The sequence below is a fragment of the Crocodylus siamensis genome, chromosome 1, assembly GCF_052110815.1.
Source record: "Crocodylus siamensis isolate JL-2025a chromosome 1, ASM5211081v1, whole genome shotgun sequence".
NCBI classification, from domain to species: domain Eukaryota; kingdom Metazoa; phylum Chordata; order Crocodylia; family Crocodylidae; genus Crocodylus; species Crocodylus siamensis.
In genome coordinates this window covers 220,864,544-220,883,224 of record NC_143395.1, presented here as the reverse complement: position 1 = coordinate 220,883,224, position 18,681 = coordinate 220,864,544, and the positions used below count along the sequence as shown (strand labels likewise).

The following is an 18,681-nucleotide window of genomic DNA, read 5'->3' as shown; positions in this document are numbered from 1 at the left end:
ACAGCCTGCTCCCCCATTCCTGAAGCTGGAAGTCCTACACAGTTGCTATCTGTGTCTCTCTCTGGGGCTGCAGTGCAGATGGGAGTTCCCTACCTTCCCCAGGGCTCCTGGAATGTTTCCTGCCCAGGGAAGTGAATGCTGGAGCAGCCCCAGGTGCTCCCACAATCCCATGTACTCACCTGGAATGGAGGGCACGATGGTCACTTGAAGGTGCTTGGTCCTTTGCAGGTTCCAGGTGTGGTTGCCCTTGTCTGTAAGAAGGAAGGTGCACTCAGTTAACTACCCCAGGCCTCATTCAATGGCCAGAGCCAGCATCATTCTCTCACATCCTCATTTCCAAGTAAGTGAAGCTAAAATCCTGGTGCGGTCAATAAAAGAGTGTGCGGTGAAGCCACAGGCCTGACTAGAACAGTCTCTTGCTCTACCCACCACCTACATCTTTCCTCTAGAAAGCTCTGCTTGGACCTTTACTATGCTCCTAATAAGGGTTTTGACTGGCTGAGACCAAAGTGTAAGCCAACCCTGCCTCTCCCTGAGATCAGCCCACTGGGATCATTCTGCAGTGCTGGGTCACTTAGTTGCCACTCTCCACTATGCGCTGGTCACTTCTTCTTACCTGAATGGCAACATGAGAGGAGCTGCACAAGGAAAAGAACTGCAGGGAAACGCAAGGTGCTACAATATGCAGTTACCCAGCAGCCCTGCCCTTGGTGGGGAAAGCCTGGGGAATCCAAGCAGACTGCTGGCGTCAGCCTGACCTCTCTCTCCGTGAGGAATTTTTGTGTCACGCTAAGGACAAAAAAAACACTGGTCTGGACTGAGCTGTGGATCTCCATGAAGACAAATGCTTCCCTGCTTGACTGTTAGCTAGCAGCTCTCCTGGGTGTTTGGTCACCTCTTGCAAGATGCACATAGGTACTTCCAGACTGAGGAGGCTGAGACAGAGCGACCATTAGGGTCTGTTATGCTTTCCCAAACAGGAATGTTATTAGGGTGCTGGGCTGCACCCAGAGGCTGAGGTGGAAGTAACAAAAAGGAGCATGTTCTCCAATTAGTCTGAATAAGAGATGGGTCTCCTGGAACTGCAGACTTGAGGCTGAATTGATTGTCATTATTTCTGACTGGCTAGCTTTCTGCTAGTGTAGCTGGGCACCCTGCCTATCTGAACAATTCGTACCTTCCATGGTGGCACAGGGCTTAGGAGCACAGCCAGGAGCTTGGGCCATGTAAATACATCAGAAAACATTCACAGATCCTGTTTAACCCAAAGTGGGGAATGCAGAGGATGCCTGTGTCCAGGACACATCTCCTCCCCTCCATGTTCATTACCACTCCCATCAGCTACAGTCTGTGCACAACACACATAAGCTGTGCACTGTCTCTCCACCCTGTTGTCACTGTGACCCTCCTCCTCATTTCTCTGTCCTCCTGTTCTCATAAGACCTGGCTCCCCTTCTCCACAAACCCACCTCTACACTACACCCTCCTCCCATCTGGCACCTTGACAGTGCATCCAACACTTCACTGTCAAAACCAGCTCCTTTCCTCCCCATGGTCACCCCAAAGGGCTTTGTCTTTCACACAGAGGTCCCACCACGGCCCTTGGCCACCTCTAACCCTAGTTAAGCCACCTCTTCTTCCAACAAGCCTTCTCCCTGGACTTTCCCTAGCTGAGCACAGCTCCCAGAGGGCTCTCTCCAACATGAAGGTCCTTTATCACTGCCCCCATCTCCTGTCACCCTGGCAAGGCCTCTCCCACACAGCACTCGCTCCTGGCCTCCCTCAAGTGACCACTGCTTCCTCTGGTCCCATAGCCCTCGTCGCCTCTGGGAAAGAGCTATAAGACAGGGACCCCTCTTCCTGCAAGTGGGAGGATGGCACTGGAGGAGAGGATGGAGCTGTAACCAGCTTGGCTGGAGCCTCTCTTTGACACTTCCTCCAAGACCACCTTCTCAGTTTCTCAGCCCCTGCTAGACCTCTCTTTGTGCTTCCACTGGCTTCCTCCTGCTCATGGTATGACATTTAAAATGCCTCAAAACTCTGCACACCACTTAGTACTCTATTATCTGGGTCTCAGCTCTCTCCTCCCCAGGGCTTGCAAACTGGTGCCCCTGATGTTCATTTCCTTCTCCCACTCTCACCCTACAGCCTTTTCCCGCCCTCCCCCTCTTTCTGCACCCCATGCCAACTGCCATACTCTCAATATTCAGATCCCCATTCTGCATCCACCTCCTTTCTAGGTGCCTGCCAGAAGGACACCTATGATAATCATCAGGAAAAGTAGGTCCTTGCTACTGCCCCCACCTCCCTTTGCCCTCTGCACATCCTATTTCTTCTCTCAGAGTGGGCTACAGTTTGCCCTTAGAGAAGCATTGTATACAGCACCAGGCACACTGCTGGCATTAAAATAACAATCAACTCAATTTGCCCATCTGCAGTTCCTCTCCAAGGCTCTCATAGGCACTGGCAGAGCAATGCCATATTGGGACAAGTAGGGTTCTCCCATCCACTGGAAACATTACTGAGGTCTTTTGGGAATGATATTGTCCTTTCATGTACAGAGCAAATCATTCTCGTCATTACTGGTCATGGGCTTCCTAGTCATCATCTCAGCTCTGGGGATAGGCCTACTCCCCTGTACAGGCGCAACTCCTAGACCCACTCAATAGGGTTTGCAGGAAGCTCCAGGCAGAGCCAAATTTTGTTCTGCTTGGGACTTTATTTGTGTTTTTTCTCAGGTCCCTAATCATCTCTCATCTCTGTGATGCTTCTTTAATGTGGCTCCCTTTGATATACAACACTATCATTTCACCTGAGGGCCACAAATAACATCCTATGGTACAGCAGCTGATCTGGGGGAACGGAGCATTGATGCAGTTTCACACACCCCTGCTTTGATTCTTGCTCCACCCAAATTTTAGAACCAACTGCCTGGGAGAGGCAGCAGCATTTCTATTCAGACAGTGCTGACAGAGTCAGCTGATTTCATGGCTCATTATAACGTACCTGATTATTGCTAATCTCTTCACTCCACGGGTGTTACCAACCTTCCCCCCTTCTTAATGATCTTGATGTTCTATTCATCATATTATCCTTTCTTTTGCAATTCTGCTTTCTGTTAGCCATGCCTGGTAGTATTTCTCATTTATTATACAGATGGTTTTAGTTCTAACTAAAAATCTTAACTCAGGTATGGTAATGTTAAACTTAGATGAATGTTAACTTGGGGTGGACACGATTGACGGTGAAGTGTTGGATCACTATCACGATGCTCAGGAAGGTTAGGTTTTGCTTTACAAATCTGAATAAGAGATGTACATTTAACTGATGACAACTACAGGACAAACAAAAGTATCTTTTGACTATTTTGGCTTAGCTTGCTGTGCCTTTGAAATATATAACCTAGCAAATCAGTGTACAGTCCCATAAAGTTATATTTGTTTTTGCTTTGATCTTAAACTGGATAACACAGCCCTGGGCCCCTAACATATTAGTAAAGCTTTTAGTTTCAATGGCCTGAAGAAAAATGCATTGTGTTAGGTAACATTGCACACACCACACCACCTGCATCCCTCTTTTCAAAATTTTAGATCCACTAATAGGCCCACCATTCAACCTGTGAGAAGCCTTGAGCTAAAGCACCAGCTTAAAGCCCCCAATATATCTTACCCTGGATGGTGGAAGGCACAGAGCCCCCGCAAGCATAGTCTTCTGGCTTTATGACAAACACCACAAAGAACTGCTCGCCTGTGAAGTCCTTCTTCTGCATGAAAACAAAACAAAGAAAACCTTAGGAGGAAGGACAAGGCAGCTACTTCTGCATCCAAGTTAAGGCAGCTATAAAGGTCTGAACTGAACTGAACAAGCTGCACTGAATTGACTGCATCCTCTTTTGCATGTGCAGAACCACTGCATAGATGCACTTGTGCAGGCCTGAGGCTGTCTGGGAGCATGCTTTATGTAATTCAGCTGAGCTTAAGTGATGCTGAAGCAAAGAGAAGCATCTGCACCATGTGGCTGCCTAACTGTAAGAAAGTCACTGGTGAATCAATCCCAGCTGCACCAACAGAGATTTCCTGATCCAACGCCGAACTGTGCCCTTAACGTCCTAATCCCTCAAAGAGCTGTTTGAACCTCAGTTAAGAGCAGCAGGGCTAGTCTAGACCAGCAATATTCAAACTTCTTGCCTGGTGAGCCAGTCTGGCAGTGACCAGTTCATCAGCAAGCAGGGAAGGGGCATGGCCAACCCCTGTGGGGGATAGGGGCATGGCTAGGCCCCAACTTAGCCCCATGGAGGGAAAGGGGCAGGGCCGAGCCCCAATGGGAGGGAAGGGAGCATGGCCTGGCCCAATGTGGGAAGAGGTGGAAGCCTGGCCTGGCTGAGCTCCCAATGCCCACTCAAGGCTTGGGGTTTGGGAATTGGGCAGGGGAAGGGTGGCTGTATTAATTGCCACCACTCTCCTGCCAACAAATTTTCTAACCAGTAGGGAGCCCTGGAGGCCAGATGTAATGGCTCTGTGAGCAACACCTGGTCCATGGGCTGGAGGTTGAGCACCCTGGTCTAGAGACAAGGGCCCCGACTCCAGTCCCTGTCCTGAGCTCACTAGTGCACATTACTTCTCCAAGCAGACTGTTCACATGCTACCACAGGTGTAATTATCCCTGCTGGGCACGTTCACCTGGAGCACCCAAGTCACACTGGACTAAAATGTGCAGTCACACTGGATACCTGCATGCCCTCAGTGTAATACGAGATCTAATCAGTGACTCAGACAGAAGAGCACTCTGCTACTGGAATGAAAGGCCTGCTGTTCTCCAGAGAAATAGCCAGAGCTCCTTCCAAACGGACAGCAAAGGATTGTCCAAAGCCAGGCATCCTGCATGGGGCCCCTAGCATACTACTTTGGAATCAGAACCAGCGTCTGGATCCTGCCTTCCCCATATGCAAAGCACCCAGCGGAACCAGCATGTCCCACCAGGAGTGGCTGGGGATTCAGCTCTACTAGGAATCAGGCTCCTAACACAGATTCCTAAATGCAGGCTTGGGAACTTCATTTTCAGCCCTGTCTCCAATCTTATATAGTTGGGCACGTTCCAATTTTTAACAGAAATCCCAGCATCTCACGACAGGAACAAGCACAGCAAATATTTTAAAACAGTCTGTAAGTGAGTCAGTACTATGAGAAATTCTGGGGAGAGATGTTTTGAGACCTCTGGGCCTGCTTAACCCATGGGACAAGCACAGCCCATGCAGTGTCATGGACAATTTTTCCATATGCTTGCTAGGATTGTAAAGGGTTTCAGTTTTTAGGGCTGAGGCAGTATGCAGCTGGCTGGAGCTCCCCAAGCCTTTTCTCTGGGAAGATACCCTGAGCTGGGTAAATTAAAGCAAAAAAAGGACTTGGATCACCTCCCATGCTCTATAACTAGCCCTGACACTACCCTGTTGCGTGGCTTGAGGCAAGTCACTTTCTCTCTCTCTCTCCCTCAGATGGCTTCCCCCTTTGACGTTGGAGGTGGGCCTGCCCAGGGCAGTACCCAGTGGGGGTCTACTGGGTCCTTTGATTCCTGTTCTACCCAAAGTTTAAAACCAACTGCCTGGCAATGGCAATGGCAGTGACAGCGGCATTTCTAGTCAAGCATCTCTGAGGGAATCACTTGACTTCATGATTCATTACAATCTACCTGATTCCTTCTAAACTCTTCAACCCACAGGTGTTAATGACCCTTCCTCCTTTTTAATGGCCTTGATTTTCCACCAATCAAGCTATCCTGTGTTTTGCAATCCTGCTGTCTGTTAGCTGCTCCTGGTAATGAAGCTTCTATTTCACAGCCTTGCAGATTGCTCCCAACTCATTCCAATGAAGTTATATTTGTTTTTGTTTCAATCTTAAACTGAAAAACACAACCCTAGGTACCTAGCATATTAGTAAAGCTTTTAGTGTTTTTTAACTCAAGAAAAACCATGTGGTATTGCATATGTGACAATGCGCCTCACTCTATCTGCACCCCCCTTTTCAAAATTCTAGATCCACAGCGTACACACAGAGAGGGAGTCATTGAAAAAGAGCACTGGGATGCTGGGGTGGGAGTCTCACCTGGATAGTGATGGCTGCTTGCTTTGTCATGGACTGATAAACACCGTTAAACTCCACGTTGTGGTCCAGATCATACACTGGGCACTAAAACAGACATAAACAACAAGAAAATCCAATGAATTTTGTAGGGAGCCGTGAGAAAAAGCAGACTTGCTTTGCCACCAGATAGTCTGGCCAAGCTTCCCCAAACTCAGAAAACCAACAGAAGCCACATTCTTCTTAAGAGCTTCATGGTACTACCTGTCACAACCCCACCAGGACTTCATGGAGAGTAGTGGAAGGGCTCTGCCTGTAATCACTAGGGCAGCAGCCCCAGCACTAAGTGTTCATGCAGGGCCTGGAGAAGCTGCTCTGAGCACCTCAGCCATGACCAGCACTCCACTGACCTCCAAAGTCCTAAACTAAATCAGCCTAATCCTGAGGTGGGGGAAGCAGCCAAGCCACTTACGCTGCCTGTGGCTCAGGGTGCACTGCAGCAAGACAACAGGTAGAAGGAATCTGTTATGTGCAATCCAACATTTTTCCTTATTTCCCCCCCAGCTCCAGCCCCCACATCTCCTCACTTCCCCATTTTGTACAAACACCTGTTTGCCCCAGCTGGACCCTGAAATGCAGGGCCACATGCAGGGATTGAGATCCCCACTCCATCTTCTCCTTCTGGCTGTTCCAGCTCCCCTCAGGATTTCTCAGAGAGCAGCCAAAGCCTCCTTTACCTCTCTTTCTCACTGCTCCCCAACCTCCCAGTGCCTGTCAGGACTGCCTTGGAAAAACAGGTGGCTCAGCCTGCTGCTTCTCACTGCCAAGCGACAGCCAAGGGGAAGTAGCCATGACACAAAGGGGGAAGGACCAACAACCACTGACAGAGAGTGAGGAAGAGAAGGGACTTCATAGGAAGAACTGTGGAAGGGGGAGGGAAGGGTTAAGTCGAAGCAGAAAACATGAACACGTATTTCTGCTGCCCATTCCCAGTACCAGGACTGACCTGCTGGGTGACTGGGGAAGGTCCTGTTATCTCTGTGCCCCCAATTACCTATTTGTAAAATAGAAGGCAGTACCACTGACCTCACTCACCAGCAGGTGAAAGAGGGGAGCATTGTCCCCAATAGCTCACTATTACAAGGCTGGATGAGAAAACTGTTTCTTCCTAACTAACCTTCACAGAAAAGCCACCTGAGATCACAGCATGTTGGCCTTTCTCCTTCCTTCCACAGGGCCCTCATTCCCCTCCCCTGCCCCTAGGCTGTTCCTCTACAGTGCAAACTCCTCGAGGCTTCCCTCTTGACTGGGTTCATGGTCTCGCATGTTGGGATCCAGGTAGGTAGACTACCATGCCCTGATCCCTTGCTGTTGCAGGCTGAAAGGCTTTTCCCATCCCCAACTTACTACAATATCCTGAACAGACACCACGGAGCAGGGGTAGACGGTCTCCGATACCACTTTGATGACGACAGAATCCACATCTTGAGGGAACTTGTACAGGAAATACTGAGAAAAGAACAAAGTCCCATGAATTAGAGGGCAGGGGGGTCTCTCTCCCATCACCTCCAGGGCTCAGAGCAGCCCCAGGAGTCAGAGAAGCACCTTTTTCTGGCCCTAAAAAAGTCATTTAAATGTGGCCAAAGAGTAAGGGGTGGGGCAGTGATAACCCATTAGAAACTGGCTACCACAATTAGAAGCTGACTGAAATGATTTTTTTCTTTGTAGGTGAGAAAATGCCAGTCTGTTCATACCAAAATATTTCATGGAAAAATCAGACAGGCTCCAGGGAGCTCAGGCGCCCTGGCTTGAGACTTGCCAGCAGCCCCATGGCCAAGGACATGATGAATTTCAGTTCAGGCCAACTCCCTCAGAGTTGGGGAACAAGGGTCACTGCAGGGATCAAAGCAGCTCTGGGAGCACTTGCACAAGTAGGGACTCTGAATGTCTTCGATCTTAGTGCTACACCAGGGAGCCTGGAAGTCTGGCAGCTTCAGGACATCCAGCAAGGAGAGTGAACGCCCTGAGACATGCAACCTGGGCTGGGGCTCTCAGGCTTCTCAGCTCCCTACTTCAGAGAAGGAATTTGCCAGACTCTGGGGGACTCTCTGTACTTCACAGTCCTTTGTAAGGAATAAGAGCCTTCCTTCCTACCTCAGGAGCCAGGCAAATATCTTCTCCCCTCTAGGATGAGGGTTCTACTTTAAGTTTTGGGCAGAACCAAACCAGAATTTCTCCAAGTTTGTTATTTTCCACTAGAGATCTTTCCTTCTGCCCCCACTGCTACAAACATGAACAGTTCACTGTGAAATGAACAACTGCACCATATTCCAGCTCTAGACCTTAACACACACCACTCAGTTCTCACCCTCGTGCACAGAACCTAGCATGGCATCATACAGCAGCTGGGCTGGGGGCCAAAGTGCTCAGTGCTCCAGTTACTGGCTGAACAGTAATCTAGTGGTGGGCAAGCAAGACTGCCATTAATAAAGGTACATCTGCACTGCATAGTGTGGAGAGAGCCCCAAGCTAGCTCCCAATGATTTGGTGTGGGCACCAGAAGCCATGTAGCTAAGGTCGCATGAAGCTGCTCACAGGTACATTTTCAGCAGGGAAAATTTGCCCAAGCTGAGTTGTGCGCTGATGAGCTGAGACTGCATTGGTATTCAAGCAAACATGCTCAGGCCAAACTCAGGGAGCTCTATACAGCACTGCACAGAGTAGATGTACCTTTAGAGCACGCTCTAATTTGTACCTAGGGCCATATCAGTCCCTGGAACAGAGATAATGTAATGCAAAGGTAGCCGTTGTGCTGTGCAAGAGTCTGGGGTACCTCTAGGAGAGCACATATCTGGGACAAAGTAAAATCTGTAAGTGAAAATACCTGTTCTCTTAATCTAGGGCCCAATCCTGAGGTGTAAGGAGCTCACAATTCTTACCAACTTGAATAGGTAATGGGAGTCCTCAGGATTATCACATCTACTCAGGCCCTCTGCCAGCCATCAGCATTTCAGCTAGTTCTGGATGCACTAAAAACCCCCAACCCCACACCAGTACACAATGGGTTTCAAAAATGAGCGCAGACAGAGTCACCTGCCTCTGGCAGTAATGTTCATTCAATTCTGCCCAGGTTAAAATGGTTCATTTTTTGCATGCAACTGTTTCAGAGAGTTTCAAAAATGTTAAAAAAATTATTTATTTTTTTACAGTGGTCCTCGCTCATGAGCGCTGGCATCTTCAGAGCACTGCTGCATTTCTACTGAGCAAAGATCTTTTAGCCATTCATCTTCCTGCTTACTCAAACAATGAGCTCTAAAACCAAAGAGAAAATTAGCAAAAACACTGAAAAGGAAGAACATTTTTATGGGGCTGAGACCAGTGTTACCTAAACATTAAATATGAAAGATTCTTCTCTAGAGCTTCCTTCCAAAGAGATGTGTTAAGATTATTGTATGTCAGCACTCAAATAATTGTTTGATTTTTTTTTAAATAAAAAGTTAAAACCTTTTCCCTATAAGTATACCCCCTTCCTCCCCCAACACACACACACACACACACACACTTTTAACCCAAGAAATCTTCTCTCTCATTTGCTATACATTATATTTTTTTCTGAACATCTGGAAAATAGAGGATGGTCAGGAATGGAGTTGAGATAACTGAATGCTTTTGTTTTCAAATTTATTTCCTTCTTCGTTTTGGTTTCTTTTTCTCTGGCTCTAGATATTAAAAGAGAATTGCTTAATGAAATGTTCAACCATTATTTACCCAAAAAAGGGTGGGCTTCCTATTATTAAGCTGTGTTCTGACCATTCCAACCACAACTAAAATCAACAACCTAATATATCATTCGCTGTGATAGATGATAGACTGCAATGGCATCAAACCCTGATCTAAACCCCTCTAAGTTCAATGGAAAGGCTCCCACTGGCTCTCATGAATTTTGCCTAAGGCAAAAACGTCATCATAAACATCAATAAACATCATCATCCTTGTGTTCCTACCATAAACAGATGTCAATGTAAGAAACTTGACAGCAGAATCAGGCAGACTGGGATGCCTGGCAGTAAAGACAACTTTGACCTAAGAGGTAGGGCAGAACTACCAAAAAGAGATGAAATGGAGTAATGCTTAGCTATAAAGTAGGGGTGTGCAAAGCGGGCCCTATTCAATTTGGATTCAGCCTGAATCAGGGACAGTGATTCGATTAATTGATTCGGATCACTGTCCCCAATTCGATTTGGCCAAATCCTAATCTGAAGATTCGATGCTGGTTCAGAGAATCAGCAATTCGGACATAGGCACTTGCCACTCCTAACAGATTGCCCAGACTACTGAAGGAAAGTTTCTGAGTAAGGGTGATCACAGGGCGGTAGGCCTGGACACTGCCTTTGGAAAATAAGAGGGGGAGGGCACAAAAAAGGCTGCCACTGCAGTGGCAGCTGGCTACACCACTGCCATCAGCACTGTGACTGCTCAGGGCACAGAGATGCCCTTGCTATGCCTCTGCTTTTAACATCTTTTATAAGGTGCCAAAGACACTCTGTGAGAAGCAGAGGCTTTGCATTAGTACCTCTTTCTCGGCCCACAAAGATGCCAAAAACAGGGGAAAGCTCTTCATCCTGAAAGGGAAACAGACTTGCTCACAGAGGTTTTTGCCCTCTTTTCTGCTAGGATCACATCTGTACTCATTTGCTGGTGAAAAGACCAATGTAGGAGACAGCATGAAAGACTCCTGCTTACCTGCGGCTGAGAAGGGCTGGCAGTGAAGTTGAAGGCTTTGTCTGTCCTGGAAAGGAGAAAAATAGGTAAGGTGAAGGCTCCCTAACACTCATAGAAGCAAGGCCGGCACAATCACCAATTCAACAGTCCTGTAGCGCTGCCTTTGGGAACATTTCAAGCAACCAGACCAGTGGGGTGTATGTGTGTTTCTAGGATGGGCCACTCCTCCTTTTTAGTCATTCTATGGGATTTAAACAATGGGAGAGAGTCAAAACCATCAGACAGGGGTAGAAGTGAGTGTGCACACACAGGGCAAAATGTGGTCAGCTAGAGGGGAGCACAGGGCAGGGCACAGAGGCTCACTCTACGAGATCTCTCAAACACCTAGCCCTGGAAGCTCAAGCAGAGAGAACCGTCTCACCAAAAGCTTCTCAGAAGTTGGCAACTCCAGGACACAAATCTACAGGGGATCCAACTACTCTTATGAAGCCAACAGGATTGTCCTCTTCTTCCTGTGCAGTGTAGCCAGAGCCCTTTTCTGCTAGCCCCACTGCAGAGGACAGGAAGGGCCAAGGTCCACAACTCCACAGATCTCCTAAAGCCATGGGGCACAAGATCATGCACACTGCCTCCCAGTGTCACGTCTGAGTCCCCTGTGGCTCCCTGTCAACACCCAGACAGCACAACCCCATCAGGTCTATTGTTTCACAGGTTCCCAGGGTGGAAAAGCTACAGACAGTCTGACTCAACAAAAAGCTGACATCACTTCTAGCTGTCCCCATGGGTGCTAAAGAGAGCAATAGGCATTTTTCCCATTTAGACCATCCTGGCTGCCCCATGTCACACACCCCCCATGCCAACAAAAATCTGTGTGTGTGGAAAGGTACAGGCGCCCCTGTTGCAGAAGGAGTTGACCCAATTGTTCCATATGGGAAGCAAATCCCCTCTGTGCATAGACCACGGCAAGCAATCTGGCCCTACATATCTATGGAGGAACAGCAGGCAAGCACAGTCCTCATGGCAAGCTCTACCCAACCCCCATCCTCAAGCATCACAACAGCCAATCCAAATTGAAACCTAAGAAGAAATACAGCATAGCACTCTCCAGAGGACACTGAGCCAGAGGTGACAAGATCAGAAAAAAGGAGTAAAGAACATTATGATCAGGCTCCAGCAGAGGGAAGCAGACATCATGCCTCAAAGCCTGAGCTGCTTAAAGCAGCTGTCAGGGTGGGCGTCCCCTGCCCACCCTTTACAGCCACCCAAGAAGCACTGTATTGCATTCTAGGTGCTTCATAGGTAGGTTTCACCTTACTCAGAATGAAAGGTGGCCAGTGCTGGAGCTTGGATGCTGGGCCAGGAGGACCAGTGGCCTGCCCTGGTGTAGCAGCCCTTTGTTGCCCTTAGTTGAGAGGTGCACAAAAAACAGACAAGGAGCTTGTTCCTGTTAAAGGCTGCCCAGTGAAGGGGCTACCATGCCCCAGGGAGCCTGCCTCACTGGCTGGTGAAGTAAAAAGATCCACTTATGGTCCTCAGGACAGATGCAAGAAGAGGAGCTTACTTGGGGGTTTCTTGAAGATAAGCGGAAATGGTCGGTCCAATTCTTCCTAGTCCACAGCAACAATACAGTGGGGTGGCTCCCAGTGCCAGCCCTGCCATCACCACAAGGAAGACTGCACTTCCCTTCTGAGGGATGCATTTCTCTATCCTCACCTGGCACTATGTATCTGAATGTGACCAGAGGATGGCAGCTCAGGCGTCATGATCCAGGTGACAGCTCCCTGAGGTACAGTGCCTCCCTCCCTTGAAAGGATCCCCCCTCCCTTGAGAACATGGCTTTAGTAAAGAGTCTGAAATGCCATGCAGCTGTGAGTCACACTAAGCTATGCTGCGATGGGCCTTTCTCTTTTGTACTGCCCAGCAAAGCAGCAAGGGACATGTCTGTAGAGGGTCATAGAGCCCTGTTTCATCTTCTAGGCTGGGCAAAGCGCAACACCAGGCACTGGACCTGTGTGCATCGGTGTATGACTGGGAGCTGTCCAGTCCCTGGACAGCCTGCATCACACAACCACCTCTCTCACACTACTTACATGAGCTGGAAGTTCTTGAGCCTGGTGACCAGCAGCTCATACTTGATAGGAGACGGGGCCATGGAAGCCACATCAACAAAGATGACCTGCTCCAAAGGGCCAGTGTCCGGTGTGGGCTCTGTTGGGCAGAGGGTCCGACTCACCTCCTGGTAGTTGTAGGTCCTCTGGTAACTGGATCAGCCAAAAAAAGAGAGAGTCAACAGCCACTAGGTAAAAGCCAGAAACAAGCTCTTCTCCTTTACATCTCAAATGGGGCACCTTTCCCCATACAGCTGGAGTCCGAGACTGAGAATCCAGGGTCCAGACTAGTACACAGAACATGAACCCCATGCTTGACAACACACTGATTCACAGGAGGAGGAGATTCTAATATGCAGAGTGGATAGGAGCCCCTACCATTTCTCCCTCTCCTCCCCGCACCCCAATCTAACCCTTCTGTTGTTCACAGAAGGAAAGGGAAAGAGGGAGAGAAGGAAAAGCAGCACTGGACAAAATCTCCTGCACAGAGGTGAAGCTGCGCTCTACTTGCCCGATAGAAGAATCCAGACCCAGGGAAGGAAACTTTAATCAGATATCCTCAGCCCCTTAGGTGGCCTGTCCACTACCTTCACCATCCATGAATCTACAACAATGGGCAATACAGTCATGAATGCTATACTGAGCAGGACTTGGACTTGGGAGCCTGCAGACCCCAACATCACCCACCCCCTAGTTCTAGCCATGGAGCTCATAGACAAGGGAGAGAAGTCCTTGGTTGGTAGCACATCAGTCTAAACTGACTTCCATTAACATGCAGACTCCTTAGTATAAAGCTATTCCTGAAACACCCTAGATCAACATATTGTATGATGTTTGCTTTTGTATTTTTTTAGCCATAGGCACAAACAACTCAGGTGGATGAGGACAAAGAGGAAAAGCCCAAAGCATGGCTATTTCTTGCTGTAGGCAAAAAATAATGCAACACTTGGTCTCAAACCCTGTCCTGTAGATCAGTCCAGTTCCAAATCGTGGAGGCACAGGGCACTGCTGTGCTCCTCCTGCCCAGGGGTAGACTGCCATTCAGTTACATCAGAGAGCCCACAGAATGGTCACTTCGTACCCAGGCAATGGGAGTTTACAGTCACTCAAGAGTCAAGGCGTAAAATTCAGGCTAGTTCTCCGTTTCCTACTCCCTAACCATCAGCCCTGCACTTGGGTCCAATGAAGAGCTGGGAAATAATAAACTTGCCAAAATACATGGTTTTGGTCACCTCAAAACCATTCACAGAATGTTTTCACCTGAAAAAACTAATTCCTGGGTTGGGACTACGAGTGACTTACTCTTCCTTCCACCCAACAGGCCACCAGTCAGGACTGTCAACCAGGGTGTGATGGACTTGGGTCTAACTCCTTCCTCTGCCTCACAGGATTCAAACTCCTTCTTTCCCTTCTCTAACTCCTTCCTCTGCCTCACAGGATTCAAACTCCTTCTTTCCCTTCTTCCTGGAGAGTGGCAGAAGGCAGGGAGGTCTCAGCCTCTCCAATCTTCTGCTTTGTATAAATAGCCAAAGTTCATGGGAACAGAGGCTGATGCCCAGGTCCCCCAACACTTAGGTCAGCATCCTCACCATCAGCCTTCATCTTCCTGTCTTTCTCTCTTACTAGTCAATAGACCAGAATCTTATCCAAAAGTGGTCCACAGACGCCCAGAATCTTAACACCAGGAGTGGCCCACAGACACCCACCACCTGGTGATGAGGATACCCTCCTAAGAGGTCGTTCCAATCCTGCAGAGTGTAGATCTAAACTCAACCTCCCCAGCCCATAATCCAAGTAGATGCCCCATGGCTAGGTTATGGGATGGAAGGGGGAGCTCTATGACCTCTTCCTGGCCTGGGGGGTTTGGTAATTGAGCCTTCAGGCCCCTTCCCTTCTCTACTAGTACCAAGCATTTGATTTTAAGTCAGAGCAAGCATCCTGTTCAGCACAAAAGTTTGTTTCCTTGTTTGTTTCTCATTCCAGCAAGATGCAAACATTTAATTCCCTTCAGATCAAAATGAATCCCCCTACCCTGATTTTTCTGGCTCAGCAGTCCAACAGAAAAAGGTCTGCAGCCTCACGCACAGTCCTTGCCCAGCCATCCTGCAGGGAGGGAGAGGGCTAGACACCTATGCCAGGCACAGCTGGACTCTGCAGCACCACAGCCAGTAGAACAGGGGCAGGCAATTATTTTGGGCAGAAGGCCGCTTACCGAGTTTTGGCAAGCCACCGAGGGCCGCATGTCAGGCAGCCAGGGGCAGATAAATATTAATTTTCTAAATTTTTTAGGGGTCCCATGGGCCAGATAGAATGGCCTGGCAGGCCGCATCCGGCCCACGGGCTGCATTTTACCCACCCCTGCAGCAGAATAAACCACCCTGCAGCACTGAGGAATAAGGGTGATCACTTGGAAATTTTCCCTTCAACTATGACTCATGGGTGAGACAGAAGCTCTGTGACAGGGAGGTTCTCAGATGTGGCTGTGGTGGGGGAGTTGGGCATCACTATTCAGCAGAGTGACCTGGAGGTGCAATGTGCAGATCACATCATGTTTTCACTGTTGCCCTGGAGTGAGTCATGAGGCCCCCCTGCCAATCCTGTGACCAACCCCCACCTTTACCAAATCTTTCAGGGTTTATCAATAGTTAGATCTTCAGGCTTTGGTGGGTCAGAAAGCCAGGTTTATCATGAGCGATGGATGACAAGAAAAACGTCCCTATTTTAGGATACTCGGGAATTTATCGCTATTTGCAAAAATTAAAAGCAGAACTTTCTGCCCCACAACTATACCACCTGCTATTCTGGGGAACCCAAGCTACTCTGGTCCCTGGCTTATTAAACAAGATACAGGAAAATGCTTGGAAGACCCAAGTATTATCTACCCATTCTTCCTGTAGATGTAAAATTGCTGTGGTGCATTCAGCTAGCAGACCAAGGTGCCCAATAATACAACAACAGAGCTTGATGGCTGTAAGAAATGTCTCCCTTGCATATTCTCTGCATCTTGTATTTTGCACAGTGCTGGATAAACCAAAGGGCAAGAGATCTCCGATGAGCCAGAAGAGGTGAGGACAGGCACGAGGAGGCCAGAACAAAGCAAACTGCCAGGATTACCAACAGGATGAACACCAGGCATGCTCTGCACAGAGGCTTTGAAAAAGCTCTGCTGGGTTAAGTACACCTGTGCAACTCACCTTTTAGCAAAATGGTGGTGGGAAAAACCTTGCACCATTTTACCTAATGCCTCCAACCTTGAGTTCATAGGAAACCTAAAAGCCAAAAACCACAACCCTCATCAAACCTAATACCCCAAGACTTAACCTAAGATTGTTTTAGCTCCCAGGGAAATATTTTTTCTGGAGGAAAAAAAGGAACAAACTGGAAAGAGAAGCTCTGTCACTTACAGGCCTCGAAAAATCAGTGGGACCTGCCATGAGAGCACTCCCTTCTGCTGGCGAACTACAAAGAGGACAGGGTACTGCAGGTCCTCAGAGTCACTCTTCACATACACCCGCACGGCATCCACCTGGGGAGAAAGAGGGAGACTTATCAGCAGGAGTTAGTGGAAGGCACTTCAGAGACAGGCCCTATGTCTGTTGGGAGCTCTTCACTCCCTTGTTCTGGTGAAGATACTAGAGGAAGAGACCAGGCAAGAGATAGAGTTTGTCACAGAAACAAACCTGAGTCAGACCCCAGATCCAGACATTATTCACAGCACCCAGGAAGCTCAAGTCCAGAATCAAGACCCCACTGTGCCGCGTGGCAGCCCCTTATCCAAGGAGTACAGGATTTAGTCGGTGGGTGAGGCAGACACAAGGGAGCAGCTGGTTGCAAGCCATTTGCTCTACACTGGCTGGAACCCAACCACTATTTGTGATTTTAAAGTATCAGACCAAGTGTAGGACTGGATCCCAGACCTGCACCATCTCCAAACACTTCACATCCTCTCTCCCTCCACCCAGCACCCCGAATGCAGCATCAACCCTGCCCCAGATGGGGTACAGCTGCAACTGAGATTACCTAATACAAGCCGAGGGAACTACTCAGTCCCCAACCAGCCCAAACTGCCCCTTGAACCCTAAACAAATCAAAATTGGGGGCACACGCATCCAGGACAGAAAAATAACCTGGGCCTGAGGAAGCCAAGGCAAGGATACCTGCAGAAGATTCACCAGGAGGGAGGCTGTGGTAGAGATGGGAGTGACCCATGGAGCATGAGACCTTCCCTATTCAGACAGATGACCTGAGGAGGGAATAGAGGGTGTTTCTCTTTATGAAGGGAATAGGCTCTACCCAAACGGTCTGGTTTAATGATGCTTGTCTGGCACTCCATAGAAACCTGTAGCACAGACATGAGGATGTCATCCAATTCTCCAGGGTCCCGGCTCATTGCCTTAAACACAGGGCCATCTTTTTCCTGCTTGCTGATAGCCCTGGGCTCTTTCACTGTCGTGGGATACCTTCACACACAACTGCCTTCTGGGTCACTGCAGCTGTGCATCTTGAGCTTTGAAAAGGCAGGAGGGTTTCACATAGCACTGCCAAGCACACAAGTTTAATCCAAGTTTAATGAGCTGCGGTGTAGATACGGGTTGATTCTGCCACAGAGAGGGCCCAGAGTTCTCATCCTGGCTGTATCACAAACAACTTTGTGAAATAATATCTCTTTTGGTATTAATAATACCTCTTTTGTGTGTATTCACTGCACCTGCTGAAATGGCATGTATGACACTTCCTACTTGGGACAAGCACATATTTTGGGACACTTGAGACAAGCACATATTTTAAATGGAGTAGTAGTGTAGCCTACTGAGCGAGGGCAAGGCATTCTCTCTAGTGGCTTGACAACCAAAGACAAGGGGCTGCTTCTGTTGCTGGGTAGAAGAGCTCCTTTGGATTCCTCTGGAAGGCAACAAGGTCTCCTCCAATCATTGATCACATGTGCCCAGTTGGGCCAAGCATTTGACCCATCACACCTGCCCCCGATGCCTGGCTAATGAGACTGCCCTAGTTTTGCACCAGATGGAGCTGCTGAAATCACTGCTTATACCTTTTGAGCACACCTGCAGTCTCAGGCTGCAGGCACACCATGACAGTTTCAGTCTGTTCTGGCAAACCTCACATTCACCGCTCCTTGTGATTCTCCTGGCCCCCGACTTGGCTTTGGCTTTTATGGACTCTGACTTGCATCTCCCCTGGAATGAGGCACTGGCTCTGACCCCTGGTTTCTGATCTTGGCTCACTTCTTGGACTATACATCTTGGATTTTGCCTCTCAGCCCTCCTGGAACTTGGTCCCCATGTTTTCAGCGCCTCCAGCCTAGACCCCATCTTGACACTCTGATAATCTGCACTCCCGCCTTGCTGACCCCCTAGTTGCTCCCAGTGGCCTACCCACAGGCCTGGACACCCATGTCCCAGCCAAACCCTTACAGAAGGCTTTGGATTCAAACTCTGCTTTGAGAAGCAAGCATACCGAGCCGTAAGGTGTTGGGTCTTCAGCTCAGCCTAGACCCAGCTGCAGGTAGTCAGCAGTTAAGAGTCTGCCTGGCTGGAAGGCTAGCAGCAGCTGGAACTCACAAGGGAATTAAGGTGTAGCCACAAAGATATTTAAAAGTTCTGGGAACAGAAGGTAAGAGGAGGAGGAGGAGGAGGAAGAGGGAAGCCTATGGTGCTGGGAAGAAGCATAGAGCCTGGGTTGCTTCCTCAGGATCAGAGAAAAGACTGCAGGGTTTTGGTTTATCTATCTGTGCAGTAGGAAGTTACCAAGATCCTACA

General features: G+C 48.7%; 1 protein-coding gene across 3 annotated transcripts in view; it reads right to left on the bottom strand.

Moving 5' to 3' along the window:
- SIDT1 (SID1 transmembrane family member 1) overlaps positions 1-18,681 on the bottom strand; it is a 78,305-nt gene that overhangs the window by 26,645 nt on the left and 32,979 nt on the right. For all 3 annotated transcript variants that reach the window (XM_090057521.1, XM_090057515.1, XM_090057508.1), the window contains exons 2-8: positions 16,309-16,430; positions 12,887-13,057; positions 10,818-10,863; positions 7,482-7,583; positions 6,099-6,182; positions 3,670-3,763; positions 180-251 (exon numbers count right to left, since the gene is read on the bottom strand). In XM_090057521.1, the coding sequence (XP_089913647.1) occupies positions 180-251; positions 3,670-3,763; positions 6,099-6,182; positions 7,482-7,583; positions 10,818-10,863; positions 12,887-12,948 (460 nt within the window). In that variant the 5' untranslated portion in view covers positions 12,949-13,057; positions 16,309-16,430. The remainder of the gene's footprint in view (positions 1-179; positions 252-3,669; positions 3,764-6,098; positions 6,183-7,481; positions 7,584-10,817; positions 10,864-12,886; positions 13,058-16,308; positions 16,431-18,681) is intronic.